General features: G+C 39.2%; 1 protein-coding gene across 2 annotated transcripts in view; it reads right to left on the reverse strand.

The window, feature by feature from the left end:
- Window positions 1-536: 536 nt before the first annotated feature.
- The window catches only part of LOC128840282 (uncharacterized), a 34,947-nt gene continuing 12,458 nt past the window's right edge, over window positions 537-23,025 (reverse strand). The window contains exons 2-5 of one of the 2 annotated variants that reach the window (XM_054034112.1): window positions 21,624-21,673; window positions 5,275-5,336; window positions 1,972-2,059; window positions 537-893 (exon numbers count right to left, since the gene is read on the reverse strand). In XM_054034112.1, the coding sequence (XP_053890087.1) occupies window positions 851-893; window positions 1,972-2,059; window positions 5,275-5,336; window positions 21,624-21,673 (243 nt within the window). In that variant the 3' untranslated portion in view covers window positions 537-850. The remainder of the gene's footprint in view (window positions 894-1,971; window positions 2,060-5,274; window positions 5,337-21,623; window positions 21,674-23,025) is intronic. The other variant, XM_054034111.1, reaches the window with a different exon arrangement.

The raw sequence follows: 23,025 nt of genomic DNA on the forward strand, positions 1-23,025 counted from the left end.
ATAAATACCCATTGCAAGTCTGGTTCTTTTACACAGCGCAACAAACAAGTGATGCTTTGCTGAGTCTTACTATTTTAGCTAAAAAACAGGTTTTGGCTAGTTTGGGATTACTACAGGTTCAACATGCACAATCCTTTATTGTTCAAAGTAGTTAGAATTATTTCTGATGAGTGGGACCTTTTTTCTCAAGCACTTTTCCTCCTATCTTATCAGTTACCTTTCAAATTCAGTTTTTCCACTTAAGCCACTGTGAAATTACCCAGGGTACAATCTGGATTGCTGGATAACACTCCCCGCTCAATTTCCCAACCTGGGGTGCCTTGTACACTGCTTTGCTGTGAGACCAACCACTCCTGGTCTGCTCTCATACAGCCTCCATTATGTAACTCATTGCCAGCTATACTGTATGACTGCTATCATGACCCACTCAGTATTACACTTTAGAGCAACACCAGCAAACTCCCAAGTTCCAGATTTCCCCCCAGAAATGTGCACCTTGTACTGTCCAGCACCCTCTTGGACAACACAAGCTCATATAAAGTCTGTCATTTATTAACAGAAAATGATATGCATAAAACTTGTTATCTCAAATGGAGTTTCCCAAACACTTCAATCCAAACACACTGGTTTAGATCAAACAACAAAACACATGTTATTAACTACAGGAAGATAAACTTTAAGTGACTACAAGTAATGAGGCATATAAGTCAGAATTTGTTACAAGGAAATAAACGGCAAAACGCAACTAACATCTAACTTAAGAAGTTAAATTAATATAAAGCAAAGGTCTCCCCCACCACATGTTCCAGGAGGCTTACTGGTTGAACCCCTTTCAGTCAGGCTCTCTCCCCTAGTCCAATGCTGCTTCCTTTGTTCTCCAGGTATTGATGATGCTGTGGGTAGAGAGCAAATGAGAGATGATTTGGGGGTATCTGCCCTCTCCTCTTTATAGCCCTTTCTCTTGCACAAGAATATCTCCAGCTGATCAGGAGACAGAAAATCTGTGTGGCCAGGAACCTTAAGCTGCTTCTTTGTCACTATGTAGATTTGTTTTTTTGGGTTTTTTTTTTTGGCCACCACCCTGAGCATGTTGACAGCTGGCAGAGGGATTGGTAGCTTTTTGTCTCTGGGGAACTTGTTTGTGACTGCCCTCCAGAACATGTTGAAACATGTCTTGGAAAAATCATACAGTGGAATCTTCTATCTTTACACAATGTTGTCACACATACTTCACCAGGACAATAATGATCAGCAAATCTTGAGTTTTCAAATAACACTTTACACAGTCTGCTTTGTACATAGTCTTATAAAAGAGGTGAACATAGGGGTACAGCCTGTCACAGCCACATTCCAAGTCCACTATTTCTAATCAAGCCTACCATCTTTCAAGACCTCTCCACAACTGCTAACTGCAAACCAAGCCATATCTTTTTTTTGCAGCTAAGGTAATTTAACCATTTTATACCTATCTAATCCTATAGTTACCATCTAGTTTTTAAGTTCTTACAGCTGGCTGACAGAAAGGCATGTATCTATACTATATCTATGTATCTATACAGCAAGGGTCCTAGTCCACTGTGACATCAGAAGTAATGCAACCAATCACCACCCTTACTCTACAGCTAAAGTTTAATTGGTTGTATGAGGGAGATGGCACAGATGCTGGATTACGTGGCCCAGCTGCCCCACCCATTTGACAGCATGGAATTTCAATAACTAGTTTAAGCAATTTGAAAAGCAAGTACAAAATTTGACATGATACAGTGAACACAAACAATAACTAGGCATTCATTAGACAAAGGCATTAAAACAAAAACAGTATTACTTGTTGGGATATAAATTCCTTTTTTATAAATAGAATTATCCAAAATAGTTAATATTTAATATTTGAATTCAGTTACAATAGAACGTAATTAGATCTTATTCTGATGTATTATTGGCCTAATCCCATTCTCATTAACGTCAACAGACCTGACTCCCATGTTTCCAGTGTTGTTGTAGCTGTGTCCCCTGGGCATTGAACCAGGCTCTAAAGTGCTCCCATCCTCATGTCTTCCTTCTTATATGCATAAATGAAAAGAGATTTGACATCACTGTAATCCATAAAATGTTAATTGCTTTCAATCAAAGCACAATCACATTTTAACAAGTTATAGTGCCAGTTTAGGTATAGCTACAGAAGCAAATTCTTATCTTAAATTCAGCAATATTCTCCACTGTACCTAAGTTGCTCTAGACAACCAAACTTGTAGTCATAGCTCTTTTCTTAAATAATACAGAAAGAAATGTAATAAAAGTGAGCTACACTGTAAGGAGAAGTCAGAAATAACTGGTGGAAGAGGCTTACTGGGCATTCTAAAAGCTTTGCCTATTTGTTAAAAATTGATCCTTTTCTTTTGTTCATGTGTGGTTTCCAATAATGAAGAGACTGTTGTACAAATCAATTTACATAGCTTTCTAAAATTCTAATGTTACATGACTTGATCCTATTTTCAATAATTTCAACTTTGCAATGAAGCAAATCATTATCCTGTATGAAGACTCCATTGAGTAACTGAAATTTCATACTGTGATTGCAATTCAGATGTTTTCCCTCTGATTTTTGTAATGTTCTTTGATTAAAAAAAATCTTAGAACTAATGAGCTGATTCAGTTTCAGATTCATTGCAACAAGACTCTAAAGCTTGTATTAAAGGAAACACAGATGAACGATATCTTTGAAGATAGAAGACAATTTATATACAGAACATACTGGGCCAGATTCTCAGATGGTATTGACTTCAATGGAGCTATACTGATTTACAGAAGCTAAGGAGCTGACTTGCTGCATTCAGTGCTGCTCTGGCCAAAGAAGAATATGATGGGGGGCAGATTCCCTCTTTTTTGTCTGGATGTCTCCTATAACTGTCCATTAATTATTTTTTAAATACCTCAACAACTGTAATAAATATTATTAATATCTACTACAGATTATTTATCAAATATGCCATGCTGAATACAGTTTCAAAACATTTTAGCTTAGTGGGCATAATGAGCCATTTAATTTTTTTTAATATATACGGGAGCAGGCAACAAGGGCAGCCGCAGTAAGCACCCAACTCCCATTGATTTTCAGTTGCATTTGGGCAACTAAATTCCATTAGAACCTTTGCAAATCTCCCCATATCTTTACTATCTCTTTTCATCTCCAAACATGTTTGGAATAAGGCCAAATTCAGAGATGAGTCTAAACTAGGGCTGTCAAGTGATTAAAAAATTAATCACGATTAAGTGCGTGATTAAAAAAATTAATCACGATTAATCGCATTGTTAATAATAGAATACCATTTAAATATTTTTGGATGTTTTCTATATTTTCAAATATATTGATTTCAATTACAACACAGAATACAAAGTGTACAGTGCTCACTTTATATTTATTTTTGATTACAAATATTTGCACTATAAAAACAAAATAAATAATATTTTTCAATTCACCTCATACTGTGATGCAATCTTTTTATCATGAAAATTTAACTTGTAAATGTAGAATTATGTACCAAAAAAAAAATAACTGCATTCAAAAATAAAACAATGTAAAACTTTAAAGCCTACAAGTCCATTCAGTCCTACTTCTTGTTCAGCCAGTCACTCAGACAAACAAGTTTGTTTAAATTTGCAGGAGATAATGGAAATGAGAACAGACATTCACATGGTACTGTTGTAGCTGGCGTTGCAAGATATTCACGTGCCAGATGTGCTAAAGATTCATATGTCCTTTCATCTTCAACCATCATTCCAGAGGACATGCATCCATGCTAATTATGGGTTCTGCTCGATAATGATCGAAAGCAGTGCAGACCGACGCATATTCACTTTCATCATCTGAGTCAGATGCCACCAGCAGACGGTTGATTTTCTTTTTTGATGGTTCAGGTTCTGTAGTTTCCACATCGGAGTGTTGCTCTTTTAAGATTTCTGAAAGCATGCTTCACACGTCATCCCTCTCAGATTTTGGAAGACACTTCAGATTCTTAAACCTTGGGTCGAGTGCTGTATCTATCCTTAGAAATCTCACATTGGTACTTTCTTTGCATTTTGTCAGATCTGCAGTGAAAGTGTTCTTAAAATGAACATGTGCTGGGTTATCATCCGAGATTGCTATAATATGAAATACATGGCAGAATGCGGGTAAAAAAGAGCAGGAGACATACTATTCTCCCCTCACAGAGTTCAGTCAAAATGTAATTAACGCATTATTTTTTTAAGGAGCATCATCAGCATGGAAGCATGTCCTCTGGAATGGTGGCCGAAGCATGAAGGGGCATATGAATGTTTAGCATATCTGGCACATAAATACCTTGCAATGCCAGCTACAAAAATGCCATGTGAAAACTGTTCTCACTTTCAGGTGACATTGTAAATAAGAAGCCGGCAGCATTATCTCCCGTAAATGTAAACAAACTTGTTTGTCTTAGCGATTGGCTGAATAAGAAGTAGGACTGAGTGGAATCGTAGGTTTTAAAGTTTTACATTGTTTTATTTTTTGAGAGCAGTTATGTAAGAAAAAAAATCTACATTTGTAAGTTGCACTTTCAGAATAAAGAGATTGCATTATAGTACTTGTATGAGGTGAATTGAAAAATACTATTTCTGTTTATCTTTTTTATAGTGAAAATATTTGTAATAAAAATAATATAAAGTGAGCACTGTACACTTTGTATTTTGTCTTGTAATTTAAGTAATTTAATTTAAATTTGATAATGTAGAAAAACATCCAAAGATAGTTAATAAACTTCAGTTGTATTCTATGCAATTAAAATTGCAATTAATCACAATTATTTTTTTTCGGTTAATCGCATGAGTTAACTGTGATTAATCAACAGCCCTAGTCTAAACTAGTATATTTTACATTTTCTTGTAACCACCACCATATAAATTACAGTAATTTAGACTCCTATAGATGCTCACTGATATGTAAATTACATCTCTATATATACCACCATTGCCATTTAATTTAACTAATCCTGACAATAGCCTCAGAGGGTAGGTACATTTTATAGATTGAAAAACTGAGGAACAAAAAAGTTAAGGCCATAATTCTCAAAAGCATTCATTAATTTGTGTGCCCAGTTTTAGAAATATAGAGGCTAGAGTTTCACTTTATATATAGGCACCATAAATGCTCAATATTTTTAAAGATTTTGACTTAAGTGACTTCCTAAAGACAGATAACAAATGAATGACAGCACTAGAATTAGAATTGATGAGTGTTTGTTTTTTGATGATACATACCTTTATAAGATGTATTCATGTCCACTTTTCCAAATTCAACAGCAACAATGTAACAAAAATAGCTGAAACATTTTAAAAAATTAAATTATGAAAAGCAACTCTGGCATTTTTAAAGCTGTTGATGTTAAAAGTCAAAACATTTAACCAATCACTCATTTGTATCCACATCTGTTTCTGAACAAGATTGTGTAGGAGATCTAGATTCTAATTTTTTTTGTTCTACATCAGCTTTCATGGCAATTGTGTAAGTAGAGGACCAAAGCCTCCACAAATTATCTTTTTATGGGAACTCCTTCCTGATGCTTCTCATGTCATGGAAGTGATATCTATAAACACAAACACTTATTCATCCTTAAATAAATCACACTTCTTTCTAGCCATGGGAATGATTCTCTGTCACTAATAATACAAATCAAATTGCTTCCTTGAGGATTCCTTTGTATCTACTGCTCTGTCCTCTTTATCAGACTCCTGAAGGCCATTTTTCATATAAATTAGCTCCTCACTGTCAAGCAGCAGAGCCATAGAAAACCAGGACTCCAGAAATCCTGTAGGGCCTCCCACTCTGCACTGCCTGGCAAGCCAATTAGCTTGATATTTTTATCACTAACCTGATTTGGAACTAATTATAAATCAGTATTTTTACCAATCTGTTTTCTGTGATAAATGCCCCAGTCAACTATTATTAGATATTAGGGTAGGACAGCTAAGTAGCCTCCAAGTCTTTGCTTTTCTTTATTCCCTATCCTGACCTTGAAGCTAGAGGGGGAAAAAACATGCACATGCACACACACAAACAAAAACAAACTCAGGGCTGGCCAGAAGTTTTATGGGTTCTCCTCTATTCGTGGCTGTAGTGTTTGAGTGCTTTCTAGTAGTGCATTAAGTAATATGACTAGCATCACATACTTGTTCTCTCAGCCTCTCCCTCGGGGAGAAGTGCATGCAGTGGATTGTTTTGATTTAGAAATTTGTTTTAGTGTGTGCATTTATAAAATACACATTTTGCTAGTAAATCTGTGGCTATCTAGTACTCTATGGCCATCAAGCCCTATGGAATGCATGGTCACAAGTGGAGATAGAATGTAGGTGCTTCTTTTTGCTCCAAAATCATAGACCCATGGCCCTCAGAGACCTGTGGTTCCCTTTTTCACACCAAACGTAGAAGGTTGTCCCCAAGGGTCTGAGACCCAGGACAGTTAATACTCAGTCCTGTTCCAATGTCAAGTTTAAAATCTATCATCTCTTGACCCATCCAGTCTAACAATGGGAGCTTTATACCATTAGAAGGGGGAGTGTAATGGGGTTTACAGACCCCAAACTACGGTTATAGGAATGCTGGAGTAATTTTGGGCCAAGAATGCCCCACCTCTGAGCAGCTGCTGGGCATGCTCCCTACGGAGGACTTGCTTAAAAGGGAGCTCTGGCAGTCAGGTGGTGTGGGAGGGAAGGAGAGACTGGCTTCAAGAAGGCAGGCTATAGCTGCTCAGCCAGAGTGATTGACAGGGGAAGGACTGAGACTGTGAGTAAGACTCAGGTGCGGCCCTGACCCCTCCCCACTTCTCCCTGACAAGGAGTAACAACTGGACTACGTGAGTGAGCTGGGGCGCTTCCCCGTTGCTCCTACTCAGCTGCGGGTTGGGGTGATGAATTATGACTTGGCTGACAGGTCTCCTGGACTGCCTGGAAGATCTATCCCATGACACAGAGAGACTGTTTCATGGCTTGACCACTAGGCCTGCTGTCCCTTGAGCAAAACCTACTACAGAGAGATTTCCAGTTGGCCAGTAATTAAAGCACTTGTTTCTAGCTTTGAAAGTTCATAAGATATCCAGCTTTATAGTCACAATATTTTCATATAAAGAAAGGCTATTTTAGGTCACTATCAGAGTCCTGTACAACTGGACTTTGGCTTCATAGGTGGAAGAATGCAAAAAACAGTCACCAAAAATGTTTTTGAAGTCTTTCCAACATTTCTAAAATGGTTTCCCCTGTAAAATGTGTGTATTATTATTATTTGTATTACTGAAGTAACTAGCAGTCTCAGTCATGGACCAGGACCCCATTGTGCTAAGTGCTACACATACAAAATGCATGCTGTGTAGGGTGATACAATTTTTTAAAACACCTCTTTTTAATAATATAACAAGAATATATATATATATGCTTTTTTCAATAACAAATGTAAATCTAAGTGAGGGTGATACTATACTTATATAATAATTCCTGGGTTCATCAAAGTTCAGGCCATAGAGTAGTGGCTTTCAATCTTTTTTTTTCTTTTCATTTGCAGACCCCTACAAAATTTTGAATGGCGGTGCAGACCCCTTTGGAAATCTTACGGGGTCCACAAACCACAGATTGAAAACCACAGCCATAGGGGGATGATTGCGATTATCTAGTTTGACCGCCTCCAAAACACAGGCCATAGAATATCCCCCAGTAATTCCTGCATCAAGTCCATAACATCTGGTTGAGCTAAAGCATATAGTTTCAGAAAAACATCCAAACTTGAGTTAGACTTCAAGTGATGCATAATTCACCACATCCCTTGGTAAATTGTTCCAGTGATCCTCTTGGTTAAAAACTGTACTTTATTTACAGTCTGAACATGTCTCAATTCAACTTCCAGCCATTTGATCTTGTTGTGCCTTTGCCCACTAGATTAAAGTGTTATCAGAAATGTAGGTACTTACACTCTGTGATCAAGTCATGCTTTAACCTCCTCTTTGTTAAAGCTAAACAGATTGAGCTTCTTAAATCTCTCAGAGTTAGGGAGACTTTTCAGACCTCAAATCATTCTTGTAGCTCTTTTCTGAAGTCTTTCCAAATTTGTAGCATCCTTTTTGGAAGTGTGGACACCAGAACTGGATAGAGTATTCTACAGTATCAGAGGGATACCAAGCTGTATGGTAAGATTAGGTCGATGTAATTTTGTTTTTAAATAATTGATTATTTCCTATTTCTTGGTCCAAGTTCTGGGTTGCTCTTGCTGAAGCTTGCTCCATTATGAAGTTTACTCTGATCAGTTGTACAGCTTGTTATGGTCCCGCTGGGTTCATTCATGCTCTCAGGATTGCTTTCTTAGCCAGTGTTATCAATAATGAAGTTTTTAAAATGTTCGTAATGCCAAGACTACACAATTGTGGCCTTTTAGGCACAACAATTTCTAACGGATCCTTTGCTATGTGATTACGTTTAATTGTAAATGCTTTGTTCTTTTTTACATATTTTGTCAAATAATCATTGAAAAATAATGCAGCTATGGATTAGAAAGATCTGCGTTTGTATAATTTATTTCTGGAAACATAGTAGATATGTCTTATAACTTCAGAACACTGCTTTTGGCTACTTTCTGTTTTAATATCTTTATTTAGAAGGGTGATGGTGCTTACAAAGTTCTCTTGTATGGGGTTCATTTATATTTTACAGGCTGCTGATATCTCTTTTGCTCCTAGTGGGTCTTACTATCTACTTTTCAACAGGATGCATTTTCCATAGATCTTTGTTAGTATTTAAGTGCTTAAAATTGTAACTTCTGAAATAGAGATAACGCACCTAGACCTTGTCTGTAATTCTTGTTTGTTATAGGTATGGGTAACTTGCTATATGTACATTTTTGCATATCACAATAACTTTTTAGGCCCACACTTGCCAACATTTGGAATATAGAATCAAGTTACTCCTTGTCAAAAATAACTGTATCTTCTTATTGACTGTATCCATGTAACTTTATATTGTTTTTGGAAATGTTTTCTCATCTTGTGCTAGACCACAATGCACCTTCTATAATGGAATGGTCAATTGGTGAGCAAGAAAACTATTCACTCTAATCAAATAAAGTGATTGTTGAAGTAACAGACTGTGATACAAATTGTTCAATTCACATCCAAGTCCTACCCATTGGCTCCTGGGGCCAGTATATAATGTATTCTAGTTGGATAGCCCAGAAGTACTTTAAAGCAGCTATGTCATAGAATCATAGAATATTAGGGTTGGAAGAGACCTCAGAAGGTCATCTAGTCCAATCCCCTGTTCAAAACAGGACCAAAACCAACTAAATCATCCCAGCCAAAGCTCTGTCAAGCCGGGCCTTAAAAACCTCTAAGGATGGAGATTCCACCACCTCCCTAGGTAACCCATTCCAGCGCTTCACCACCCTCCTAGTGAAATAGTGTTTCCTAATATCCAACCTAGACTTCCCCCACTGCAACTTGAGACCATTGCTTCTTGTTCTGTCATCTGCCACCACTGAGAACTGCCTAGCTCCACCCTCTTTGGAACCCCCATTCAGGTAAATGTAAATGTAAACAAAATTGTTTGTCTTAGCAATTGGCTGAACAAGAAGTAGGACTGAATGGACCTGTAGGCTCTAAGGTTTTACATTATTTTGTTTTTGAGTGCAGTTATGTAACAAAAAAAAAATCTACATTTGTAAGTTGCACTTTCACAATAAAGAGATTGCACTACAGTACTTGCAGGAGGTGAATTGAAAAATACTATTTCTTTTGTTTATCATTTTACAGTACAAATATTTGTAATAAAAATAAAGTGAGCACTGTATATTTTGTATTCTGTGTTATAACTGAAATAAATATATTTGAAAATGTAGAAAAACATCCAAAAATATTTAATACATTTCAATTGGTATTCTATTGTTTAACAGTATGATTAAAACTGTGATTAATCGTGATTAATTATTTCAATCACGGTTAATTTTTTGAATTAATCGCATGAGGGAGTTAATTGCGATTAATTGACAGCCCTAGTTCTTTTTATTCACTAAATTCTAGTGCCATATAGTCCGTTTCTGTAACTCTCTCATAGCAGTTGGTAGTGATATTAACAGCAGTCTGTTTCTTCATTGTTTTCAACCAAGTAACTATTTTCTACAGCACCTCTGCAAATTGTGACAATTGACATGAACTCCAAACTAACAACTAAGGAGGAATAGCTCCTCTAGAGGTGAATGACAAAGTTTGACAGTTTGCAACATGGTTAAGGTTAGTGAAAGATTACCTGTCAGTTAAAATCCCTCAATTAGCTGCCCCCAGACAGTTCCTATAGTAGCGTCAAATCTTAAATCTCCCCTGAATTCTGTAATTGTGGATAATGCTCAGTAGATGGTGACAAGTAACAGCTGTTATGATTGGACTCAGGCTAATAAGGTCAAGCACTCTGAGAACAAAACAACATTTTGAACTTGCTACAGGGGCCAAGAGATTTAACAGACATGGAAAAAATCACCATATTATTATGAAAACAAAGTCTAACTAGGAATGTTGAAATTTTCAATTTAAACAGCAAAATCTCTACTGCTTCCTTTATCTGGAATCCTTAATCATGCTATCCTACTAACTATAGGAAAGGAAAAATTAATTAAATATAGGGCGAGTTTCCTCTTTTGGGCTCCTAAACAGAGATTCATACATTCCAAGGCCAGAAGGGACCATTGTGACCATCTAGTCTGACCTCCTGTATAATACTGGCCATAGAACGCCCCCAAAATAATTCCTAGAGCGTATTTCTTACAAAAAACATCCAATCTTGATTTTAAAATCGCCAGTAATGAAGAATCCACTTCAACCCTTGGTAATTGTTCAAATGGTTAATTACCCTCACTGTCAAAATTTTATACCTTATTTCCAGTCTGAATTTGTCCAGCTTCAACTTCCAGCCATTGGAACATGTTATACCTTTCTCTGTTGGATTGAAGAGCTCATTATTAAAGATTTGTTCCCCTTTATATACTTAGACTGTGATCAAGTCATCCCTTACCCTTCTCTTTGTCAAACTACATTTTGCTCTATGAGTCTATCACTATAAGGCATGTTTTCTAATCATTTAATCATTCTCATGGCTCTTCTCTGAACCCTCTCCAATTTATTAACATCCTTCTGTAATTGTTGGCACCAGAACTGAACACTGTGCCAAATAGAGAGGTAAAATAACCTCTCTACTCCTACTCAAAGTTAGTGTCCCATGCTCTAAGTCAGCAGTTCTCAACTGGGGATCTGCGACCTCCTGGGGGTCCACGAGCCCTTTCAAGGGGTCTGTGGGGCCCTGTGGCCGAAACCCAGAGCCCAAGCCCCAGCGCCCTCCGTGGGGCTGATGTCAGGAGCCGGAGCTGAAGCCTCAATCCCTGGCGGCCCCCAGAGGGCTGAAGCCCCTATCCGTGGTGCCCCCCCGGGGGGGCTGAAGCCCCGATCCTCGGTGCCCCTTGAAGGGCTGAAGCCGGGACCAGTGGAGCTGAACCTCAGAGCCCTGATGTCCCCTGTGGGGCAGAAGCCCTGAGCCCATGGGCAGAGTTGGGGGGCATGGAGGGTGTTGCCTCCCCCCAAACTGCAGCACAAGAGCAGGTCAGTCCCAGAGGCAGCTCCACCCCCCCCATGTCCTTCTCTCCTTGCCCCCTGGCCAGGTCAGAGGTGGGAAGCTAGAGCTGGGCAGCTGCTGCTCTGGCTGATGCCATGGAGCAGGCAGCCACAGCATTCCCTTGTCTCCCGCTGCTGCTGGTGCTCAGGGTTGAAGCTGCTGCTCAGCTCCCAGCCCCCTTTGCTCTCGCAGAAGCAGCCAATAAAAGCCATCCAGGTGGGGGGATCCTGCTCTGAGGCTGGCAGGGCCCTCCGGGAACGGGGACCGTGGGGGAGCCCTCATGGCACACAGCCCCTAGGGCAGGCTATCCCCTGCCCTCACACAGCCCCTAGACACCCCTCTCCTAGCTCCCTGAGCTACCTCCCTGTCTGCACACAGCCCCTAGCTAGCCCCTCCCTGCATTCTAAGCTGTTTTAAAACTTTTTGAGCTGAGCCCTCCACCTTTGGATTATAATTTTGGTTGCACACACACCCCCAACCCAGACAGGCTGGGTGGCCTGCTAAGGTTGGTCGGAGGTGGGTGTGGCACCCCCTCCCTGGACTCCAGCGTGTGGAGCTGGCTCGAGCCTCGCTGGCTCCTGCCCCCCCAAAATAGAAGTCAAACTACGCCTATGCCCCAGGCCCCTGCCCCGAGGCCCTCCCACCCCTGCTGACTCTGGAGTTTTTATAGTATGTTGGGGAGGTGGGGGGACTCAGAAAGAAAAAGGTTAAGAACCCCTGCTCTAAGTGTCCCTACACTCTGTTTACCAGAAGCTGGGAGTGGACAACAGGGGATGAATCACATGATATTTGCCTGTTCTGTTCATTCTCTCTGAAGCACCTGGCATTGATCACTGTCAGAAGACAGGCTACTGGGCTAGATCAGCGTTTCTCAAATGTGGCCACTGTGGCCGCATGTGGCCACCAGAGGCTTTTCTTGTGGCCACGACAGCCTCCTGGGCAGTGGGGGGAGGGGCAAAGCAGTGGAGCCTCCCCAAGGGCCACCAGCAGGGGTTGGGCCCTGCCCCCTTCTGGAGCCATAAACGCCAGAGGAGCAGGCAGCCAGTGAGTTCCCCACCTTCCTGAGGGTGGTGAGGTGCAGGCTTCTGGATTTGGCCATGGGTCTTTGAATTCTGGCTTTGGACCCTGGTCCTCGGCTCACCTGCCCGTGGCCCCTGCTATCTCCCTACCCACCTCCCCATCCAGGGCTTAATTTGTCCACTGGTTTGCCAGGGCTGAGTAAGTCTGCTGTGGAAATTGATATGTGTATGTTTGTTAATATCACTTTTCACAGCAGACATTCTAGCTAGCTGGGAGGCTGTGAAAAGCGATATTACATACAAATATTACTTTTGGCAGCAGCAGACTTACTAGCTATCAAGCAAGTCTTTTTTTAAAAAGCAACCAAAAAGCAAAAGAAACAACAAAAAGAGACAAGAATGTGCAAAGCACCTTATTTGTGTTTCTATTCTGTTTAGGTCCAATAAAAAATAGAGACAACTGTACGTTATTTTTATTATTGAGTCTGCAAAAAAAAAAAAACCTCCTACATAAATAAATTACACTGATTTGGACATGTATATGTGCATATTTATTTGTTTTTCCTAAAGTTAAGTAAGTATTTTAGGAAAAATTGTCAGAGCAGCCACCAGAAAGAGTTGGTGGCTGTACTCTGAGGCCACCAAAAATTTGTTGTGAGACCCCCTGAGCCAGATGGACCATTGGTCTGACCCAGTATGGCCGTTCTTATATTATAATAGGCTGAGGGTGAAATCCTGGCCCCACTGACGTCAATGAAGATTATTACATTGACTTGCACGAGGCCAGGCTTTCACCCTAAATGTTTAAAAGTATACAGGGGGTTAACAGACAAAAGGAAAATCACTGGTACAGTTTATAACAAAATAAAACACAAGAATGAATATTTTTGACAAGCGTGTGTATTAAATGTACATTATATCAAATACTACATTTATGGGGCCTCTGCCTCATTCAGTGAACAGAGTGGACAGTGCTCTGGGAATGAATAGTAATTAATGATGCTGCGGAAAAAATAATATGTGAACATGTAACTAAAAAGTTTATCATAATGCATACACATAAAGGGGGTGAATTAAGAATGCACTGGCATTTCCTAACATTTGAGTGCTTGACTTTGCAGTTTCAATGTTCTTTTAACATAGTTTTTTTAAATGTAATTTTGTAGATTTTTAAAAAAAGTATACTGGAAAAAATACAAAAGAAATTCCACTATGTGGAAACACATTGACTCCCACATGGTCCATCAGCAAGGTTAGAACCTTTAAGTCCACAGCACAGACCTCTGCCACTTGAGATAATAGAGTAACTGTTAACAATAGTAGGTTGTCATAATTTAAAGGGGCTAGCCACTAGTGGAAGATGAGGCATTTTGCTAGTGGATTTCACAGCTATTTGCTAACAGCACAGGAATGTTGAAACTCAGCAATCCTGGGTTCTATTCCAGGTCCTGAGGGGAGTGTACTGTACCCCCCTCCCCAGCCTGACTCCTTCTGTCCCTGGCACATCTAGCTTTTCCTCATCCCAGTCTTCCCTGATTCCCTTGGCTCCTTGTCACAGTCCCAGCCTCACCACCAACTACTCCTTGGCTCCTTGTTCCACTCTCAGTCCCCATACCTCATCTCCATATCCCATCCTCCCACCCAAAGTTCCACATCCCAGTCCCTGACTCTGCTTCCTCATCACAGTCCTCCCCACCCTTCGGATCCCCGCAAGCTTGGATATTCACTCCTATGCATTTCAGTCTTGCAGCATCCTCATTCTCCTCGTCATGGCCAGGGCACCCACATTAGGACTATTGGCAGCACAGGAGAGACAGACTCCCTGCTCTCCACCTCCATGCGCAGAGCCACAGTGGCCCTTTTGTTCTGCCCAGCTGCCATTACAGGGAAAGTCCTGCTCATCCTCTGAAGCCTACGGCTGGAACATGCTCAGTGCAGATTGAATCTTTGGAGAATTTAGAGCCAACTTTGGAGGCTCCAATGAGCACTTGTAAACTAAAACTTTTCAGATATTTATAACTTGACCATTTTGGGCAGATTTTGATGGGGATGCAAAAGACACATTCTTGACACCAAGGTACCCCAGGTGCCAAATTACAAGTCCCTGTTCCAAAGCATGAGGCAATAGAACATTTCAATTAAACGGTTGTACAAATTTTTAACTGTGGCAATGTATTTTCCCCTATCCTTGGTCTCAGAAATGGCTGAACTATAAGTGTGCTGAAATAAAAAAAAATCAACATCTGGCATGGAAAAATTCAGTTACATTTTGACAAAATTATAAGCAACTGAAAACATGGTCTTACAAGTCAGAGAACTATCTTAACTATAGGTAGCAACTACCTATGCCATCTATAATTTGTGTGTGTGTGTGTGTATCTGGATCTGCTGCTTATGTTGGAATTGGAGAGCTAGATACTGTACCTATCTCATGCACCAATCATTGCCTTCTGCACTTTATGTCTGGAGACCACCTCTCCTGTTGAGGCAAGGGACTTTTTTTATGGTCTGCTCTTGGAGGGTGAAGACCATTTCTAGAGGACTTCATTGCAAACTGGTTGCTTCTGATCAACCATTATATTGATGGACTGGTGTAGTACTCTTTCTTTTGTTTTTCATCATCAATTAGGTGGCTCCCTGTCATCCTCTTCCTTTGTTTCATTGTCACATGTCTTCTTGGCTTTTTGATGATGTGCAATAGATGAAACAAGGGCAAACTGCTGGAACCTATGGTGGATATTCAGGGCTGAAGGTAACTGACTACACATAAAGAATTCTTAAGATTTTATTAGAAGATTCTGTTCAAGAAAAAAGGTTTTTTCCCCTTTAATATAGCATATGCAATATCTTGGACAGTAGGTTCCCCCTCCCTCCACCCCGTTTTTGCCCCCAGGGATTGATTCAAGCATCTCCCGTCATGAAGAAATTTGTTATTTTTGTAGGGAAATAATTCTAATTTTGACTGAACTGTCTGCATCCATGGCAGCCGAGCAGCATATTGAGGTGACTGCTTGAGTTTGCACCAGTGTTGCTCACTGAGTTTCTGAATGTTCTGGGAGAAATTAATTTTGCATCTCATATTTTGAGCCCATCTACCCCTGGGCTGGAGAAAATGATCAGGATTTGTTAGCTAGTGGAGACTGTCAACAACCCCTTTAAGGAGGGCAGAGTACTGAGCTCTCTTAAGAACATGTATGTATGAGCTTTTCTCAAGAAAACATCACTTCATGACTATAGTTTGGCCAACTATAGACCAATATTTAATCTTATACTTTTGATTAAGAACATAGAACGAAGGCAATTATGGTGAGACAATTCTGAGTATCTATATGTGTTAGATGGCCTTGTCAATCTAGTTTTATATTAAATTTTAGCACTGAGACAGCACTCATTGATTATCTCGTCCTGGTGATAGATAAAGATGAGATGTCCATGCTATTATTGTTAGGTCAATCAGCTACCTTTGATAATGTTTTTCGTGTGCCTTTGATCCTGTTGGTCACAATGTGTTGACTCACTTGTAGAGCTGAGCAGGAGTAGAAGGGATTGTCTTCTAGAGGCTTCATCTTTTTCTCTCAGATTCCAAAGGATAGTTTAAGGTAATTGCTGCTGTGTCTTGTGGGTTCTTTTGTGTCATGTTCCACAAGGTTTTACTTATCTTCCCTATTGTAAACATGGGATCATTAGGAAGGTTACTGAGGAGGCACAGACTGAGGTTCTTTTGATATGATAATATCGCTGTATGGTATCTTTCCATTTCAACTGACTCTAAGGGTGCAGCTGAGTTTCTTCCTCAGTGTCTGTTGATGATTGGGGCATGGATGAGAGCAAACTGGCTGAAGCTCAATCCAGAGAAGACTGAATGGTGTTGGCAGGTTGGGAGAAAAAAAACTAGGAGATACGGTAAAGGTTAGATTGGCTCTTCTTACTGAAGATGTGTGACCAATTTTTCAGTCAAGCTTTCAATTTGTGGGTCTTATTAAGTCTCACATCTGTAGCAGGATGGTCATAAAGCAGCACGGTAAGATGTGTTTTTTTCCCCTATCTGCATCTGGTCAAGTATTTTACTCTTTTTCTTTGATACAGACCTTATTACTGCCATCCAAGATTCTTTCACTTCAAGATTAAACTATTCTAATGTCGTTTATATTGGACTACACCTTAAATCAGCTCTGGAAACTGAAGGTGGTATAAAAGGCAGTGGTCTACTTGTTGAGTATCTAGTTCTGAGCACGATACTACTGCCCAGCAACCTCTGTTAGCTAGCTAGTAGGATTCCAGGTGGGGCTTACATTTTTCTTACTTTCTTCATTTTAAATTACAAACTTAGTGTTATTTCTATTACATTTTTGTGTGTTCATATCAGATATGTATTGTCTGCTTTTATTTTGATAAGTACTTATCTCTGCACCTATTTAAAAAAATGAAGAGGCTTTTAAATTTAAACCCAGGGTCTTTTTGCTTGTCACATTTTGTGTCTAAAATGTCTCATAAAATCTGTGACTAATACTATAAATATAACAACTCTGATTGAATACAGTAGGTCACTGGTAACAGCACAACAAAGAAGGAACAGTGTGCAAACATTACATCATCATAATATAAATGTCACAGATCTTCATATAGGATAATTTACTAGAGCACACCAGCACCATGGATAGCTCCTTGCCATTTATTCTATCACTTTGAAGACAGTGGGTGAAGTATGGTGTATTTTGGAGGGATTTGTGCAAGCAACATAGCTTTGTTCTGATCTATTGTATGTCTTACAAAATGGATGGTGCCCAAACATTTACTGCACCAGCTAGGGTAAGGAAGAATTCTTCTAAAAATAACTACCATGGAATATTTAATTTGATAGTAAGGGTGCTGTGACTAACCCGTGGAACAGAGAGGCTGTGAGATAAGTGACAGCACAATAATAGGAAGGTATTTTTGTTTGACCTTTAAACTAATGCAAAATGAAATAAATTTGAGGCATCCCTGTTGTACAGCTGAACATTAATAAAGGTATATAATAAATGTTATTCTACAGCCACTAGTTCCAGGAGGTGTATTGGTTCACTGTAGGGAAAAACCCCTAACATTCAGTTTTCCGTGAAACAAGGCAATAGCATTAGAGAACGCACTTTTAGAAATGAATTACTCTGTGTTAAATTGTAGACAGTTATGCTAGAAATGGCCTAAGTGACTACTAGTGTCAATTAAGACAAGCTCTGGAATGTTAACCTGGTTGCATTTTCAGATGTAATGAAACCAGCTCTCAAAGGCTTGATTCAAATGGAACAAAATTAATGGAATGAAAGGAAATATATCCTTTCAAGAAGATAAATAAGTACATGGTAAGAAGTAAACCAGATCAAAAAAAGATTTCTGAACCCTGCCACTTGAAAGAAACTAAATGCTAACAGTTTGCAATGATCACTCCAGAATGCAGAAAATCCCTCATATCCTAAAACATTACAAGAAATAAAAAGAAAATAGTATCCATTTGTCAGAAAATTGCTAATTAATCTTTTATGATTTCTTTTATCATCACCAAGCAATCTGCTGCAGTAAGAACTCTACAGTTCCTATCAGAGGAAAAGCAAAAATAAGGCCAGAGTAGCATTTCCCAGAATTTCTCCATTATTTATGGAACACACATGAAAATTCAGAGGAATCTTCTTTGGTAGTAATTGGAGAACAAAATATTCTAAATTTCTTAGTATCATAAAAAATGTATTTGTTTAGTGTAATCTTTGATATTTTTCAAATCAACGTCTAAAAGACCAAAGAATCCTAGGCTATACTATGAATTTATTATACTTGCATTTGATTATGTTCTCTCTGTATTAAAGCATTAAACTGAAATAATTTTAAATTTGTAATTTAACGTAATGCTCACAAAAGTGAAGAGTGGATAGCCCTCATTTGATCCAGGCATAGGAGAAGCAAGCATCATGCAAACTTTGCATGAACAGCTGTGCCAAGGCACCCCAAGCTTGATCCATAACAGCTCTTCCTATCTGAGTCCTGATCCTCTCTCATTTTAATTTATTTTCATTGGAGATAAATTTTATTACATGACAAAAACAACATTGCAAATATAGTACATTAATTTTTTGATATATGAATATAGTTATCTTAGTTTTATTATTTTTTTAAATTCATCTTCTAATGTAGTGTTGAAATTCAACTATATAATGCTTTCCCAAAAATTAAAAAAACAACAACAAAAAAAAACAACAACAGAACACTCAGATATTTTAAACCTTAGTTGGAACCATTTTTATTCTGACCCTCACTTGGTATAAAAGTGAGAATTATGTTGCTAGATGAATATTGGTATTTTTACAAAATGATTATTTTAATCTAGGTATTTTGGGGATTTCTGAGAGCCCCTCTTCTTTTTCATTTGGGTGAAACATGGTAAGTTTGAGCTATTTCCAGCTGTATTCCCCCCCCCTTGAATCATGGGACTAGGGCGCTCCCACATAAAGCCCCTGATCAGAAGATGCATATGATGGTAGAGTCACATGACTTCTATAAGAGGTGGCTGCCTTTCTCACTTTAAGAGACCAGGGTTGGGATGTAAGCGTGAATAGGGGTCAACTTTATCACTGTGCCACAGTGCCAGTTAGATTTTAAGCTGAAATCTAATAAACTAGATCTGCCAATTTGATAAGTATTATAACCAATATTTGAATGGAATTTAATTAGGATAATTTATTTTTATTGAGTCCAGAGAGTGCTAGCTTATTAATTTTAGCACTAGATTCTTTTCAGGTCTACTTTTACCTTGGACAGTATTTCTCAGATCAAGACATTTGGTTATTCTTAACTAATCAACAACTTACTAACTCACCCAGAACAATCAACAGTTCATCAATCAAATGTAGATACAACCAACTTTCTAGGTATGTACTGAACAGAAAATATACATGCAATCTTGTAAGCAATTAACACAGGTCAGTGCTGGGGCCCAGCAGCTACATCAAGGAACACTACAAATCGCCAAGATTTCTTATAACATTTACTTATAATCTTCAGATATCAATTCTTTAGTAGCTCTAATACATTTATTACTCTTCCAGTAATTCTCCAATGAGAAAGGATGCATATGTCTATTTTAATGGCATGTTACGAAAGGAAGTAGTTTAAAATATCAAGAGAAATTGCTTAAAGTCTCTCTTTATTGGCTAAGTCTCTCTTAGGCCAATTTGCTTGGGTGTATAAAGAAGAAACATGCATTAGTTGGTTAAAACCCAAAGTATGGTTATTTGAGGTCTCACTTGAAAGAGTAGATTCAACAAGATAACTCTTAGTTATTTATATTAAAAAACACGAAGCAAAATACAATCTCTGAAATGAAATTTCTCTGCTGCTTCTTCTGTCTTATTAACCCTGGAAGAGGGGAGAGCTATCCATGAGGCTGGTCTAAGTGTCTGATAGCACTTCTGGATTCTGAAGCTTATTTGTGTGTTCAGTTAACTCTTTTCTTAGTATTGTACCCTGGAGGAGGGGAGAACCATGGGGGTTCAGCTAGTTCTGGGGTCCCACATGGTGACCTCAGTTTTACATACCTTGCTTGAGAGTTTGTCAGAGTGGGGCCACCTTCTTGTTTTTATCAGACACTTATCAACTCAGTGCTCAGATTTCCTCTCTCTCTCTTTCTCTGCTACTCTTGTTGATATACAACAAATTTCTTCAATCCTTTTCTTAGTCAGGGATTTTTTATGTTTGTTTAATTTCAACGATTGTATTTCAGTAATAGCCCTGGACTATGAACTGGAATATCACTTTTTAAGCAATTTTTTTCAATATTTCCCAGTTATACCCCGGTTATGTGCTTATATCTTTCAACATTCCTTTTTCCTTCTTGTGCTGTACCATTCATTCCACTTCTGTAGTGCATTAATCATGTAGAATTAAAACAAAAATCCCTTAAATTTCCTCTCAATTTAGTTGACGTAGTCTGTGCATTGTTTGGTTATGTCTCTTACCGTTCTTTTCACATGGTTAGGGCTTAAATAGAACATGAGACATTATTGACATACATAGATATTGTTTATCTGATTCATAAGGCAGAGAAATTTACAGCTTCTAATTTGGGGTGAAAGACATATTGAAGGAACAAAACAGATTATTCACATATGGAAAGATGGTGCTTTTGATTCAGAAAACAAACACATGTAGCTTCACATTTGTGGTGAAAGCTAGTTGATTTGGACTTCTTAATTTTCCAGTTCCCACAGTAAGTTATTTCTAGTTGGTTTAACTCCTACAGTTTCTTTACTCATATCTGGTGCTTGGTTAACACATACACTCTGCACAGGAAAAAAGGGCAGTTATTGTTGTCTGTCACCCTGTAGCTAGACCAAGCAAGAGATGGAATTTTCATCCATGAGTAAATTATGAGTCTTTGGTCTGAGACTCCTTATCAAGCTTTCCCTTCCTGGGGAATGTGTACTTCAACTTCAGTTTAATTGATATTCCCCAGACAAGATGACCCACCTGTTGGACGTGAATATTGGTTCCCAATGCCTTTAGCTCCAACAAGAAGCTAGTTTTGGATAATGCATAAGGGTGTGCGGTTGTAATGTTAGCTGACACAGATAGATGGTTTCCTGATGAAAAGGGGCAGAAAGAAAACTGTAGCTGTTAATCTTTTCAGGGCATATTTGACATCTATATTTCTTACGGAAGGAAAGGTCAGGGAAAAGGCTTGTCTGTGAAGGGCTTAGCCAGAAGAGGCCTAGGAAGATATGTGTAGAGGAGCTGAAGGAAGTCCTGTGGTAAAGACCTAAGATAAAAGGCAACCTAAGCAATGTCAGAAGTACCTCTGATAGAACAATGACGTGGATGAGCGTAGAGCAGATGGCTATTTCACTAGTTAGGGCCTTAGAGGGAGGGTCCAAGCTACCTTGTATCTTTTCGCAGTGTCCACTATAAGAGATGAGTAGATAACTCTCTTACCAAAGGTGATGGATTGATTGCAGTCCTAGGGTGAAGTCTGTGAGGAGGACCTGTAGTAAGAGGAGAAAGACTACTGTGTATCGATTCAGTAAGAGCTGAGGAATTCTTTTTAAACATGGGGGAAAAGGGCTAAAGCAGGGGTTCTCAAACTGGGGATCAGGACCCCTCAGGGGTCGCAAGCTGTCAGCCTCCACCCCAAATCCCACTTTGCCTCCAGCATTTATGATGATGTTAAATATATAAAAAGGTGTTTTTAATTTATAAGGAGGGTCACACTCAGAGACTTGCTATATGAAAGAGGTCACCAGAACAAAAGTTTGAGAACCACTGGGCTAAAGTATTACTTCAGCACAGGGAAGGGTTATGGGGAGTAACATTCCCTGAAGGGGGAGGGATAGCTCAGTGGTTTGAGCATTGGCCTGCTAAACCCAAGGTTGTGAGCTCAATCCTTGAGGGGGCCAGTTAGGGATCTGGGGCAAAATCAGTTCTTGGTCCTGCTAGTGAAGGCAGGGAGCTGGACTTGATAACCTTTTGGGGTCCCTTCCAGTTCTAGGAGATAGGATATCTCCATATATTATTATTATTAGAAGCTGGGACAGTGGCCTAGCCATTGAAACAAGGTTAATAGATTCCAAGGCCAGAAAGGACCATTGTGATCATCTAGTCTGACCTCCTGTATAACACATACCATAGAACTCCCCCAGAATAATTCCTGTAACATTTCATTCAGAAAAACATACAATCTGATTTAAAAATGCTCAGTGATGGAGAATCCACAACAACCTGTGGCAAGTTGTTCCAATGGTTAATTACCCTTACAGTTAAAAATGTATGCCTTAGTTCATCTGAGTTTGTCTAGCTTCAACTTGAAGAGCCTCTGCATTTAGAGGCCATGGGGAAAACCTATGTCACAAAAGGGAGAATACTTTGGGCATGAAGATGACCATTGTGACTGTGAAAAAGAGTGGACTTGTTTGGTTTATTTACTTAGATCCTTTAATTTCCCCTGGAAGGGGAAATTTATGATTTAGCTGGAGAACCAAGTTGCCTCAACAGATCAGACCAGCCTACCAATAGGGAGAGACTGTACTTGAAGGGAAACAGAGATGCAGAGTGTGGGAAACTGAGGCATGGACAACTAGCTTATCCCATTCTGGGATCTGAATTATAGGGGAGAAACAAAATCAACCCCTTGTTTACTATGTTAGCAGGGGGTAGGCCAGTAGCAGCCTGTCTTGAACACAGACTTTAATCACTGATGCCTCCATTTAGTATCACCACCAACCCTAAGGACTGAAGGGACAGAGGAGAAAGACAAAAGTATATGTGCCCTTCCCAGGCATATGGAAGTGGAAGGGGCAATAGTGATAAGTATCCCAAGATACCAGAGGACTGAGAGGAT

This window comes from Malaclemys terrapin, chromosome 7 (genome assembly GCF_027887155.1).
Source record: "Malaclemys terrapin pileata isolate rMalTer1 chromosome 7, rMalTer1.hap1, whole genome shotgun sequence".
In the NCBI taxonomy this organism is placed as follows: domain Eukaryota; kingdom Metazoa; phylum Chordata; order Testudines; family Emydidae; genus Malaclemys; species Malaclemys terrapin.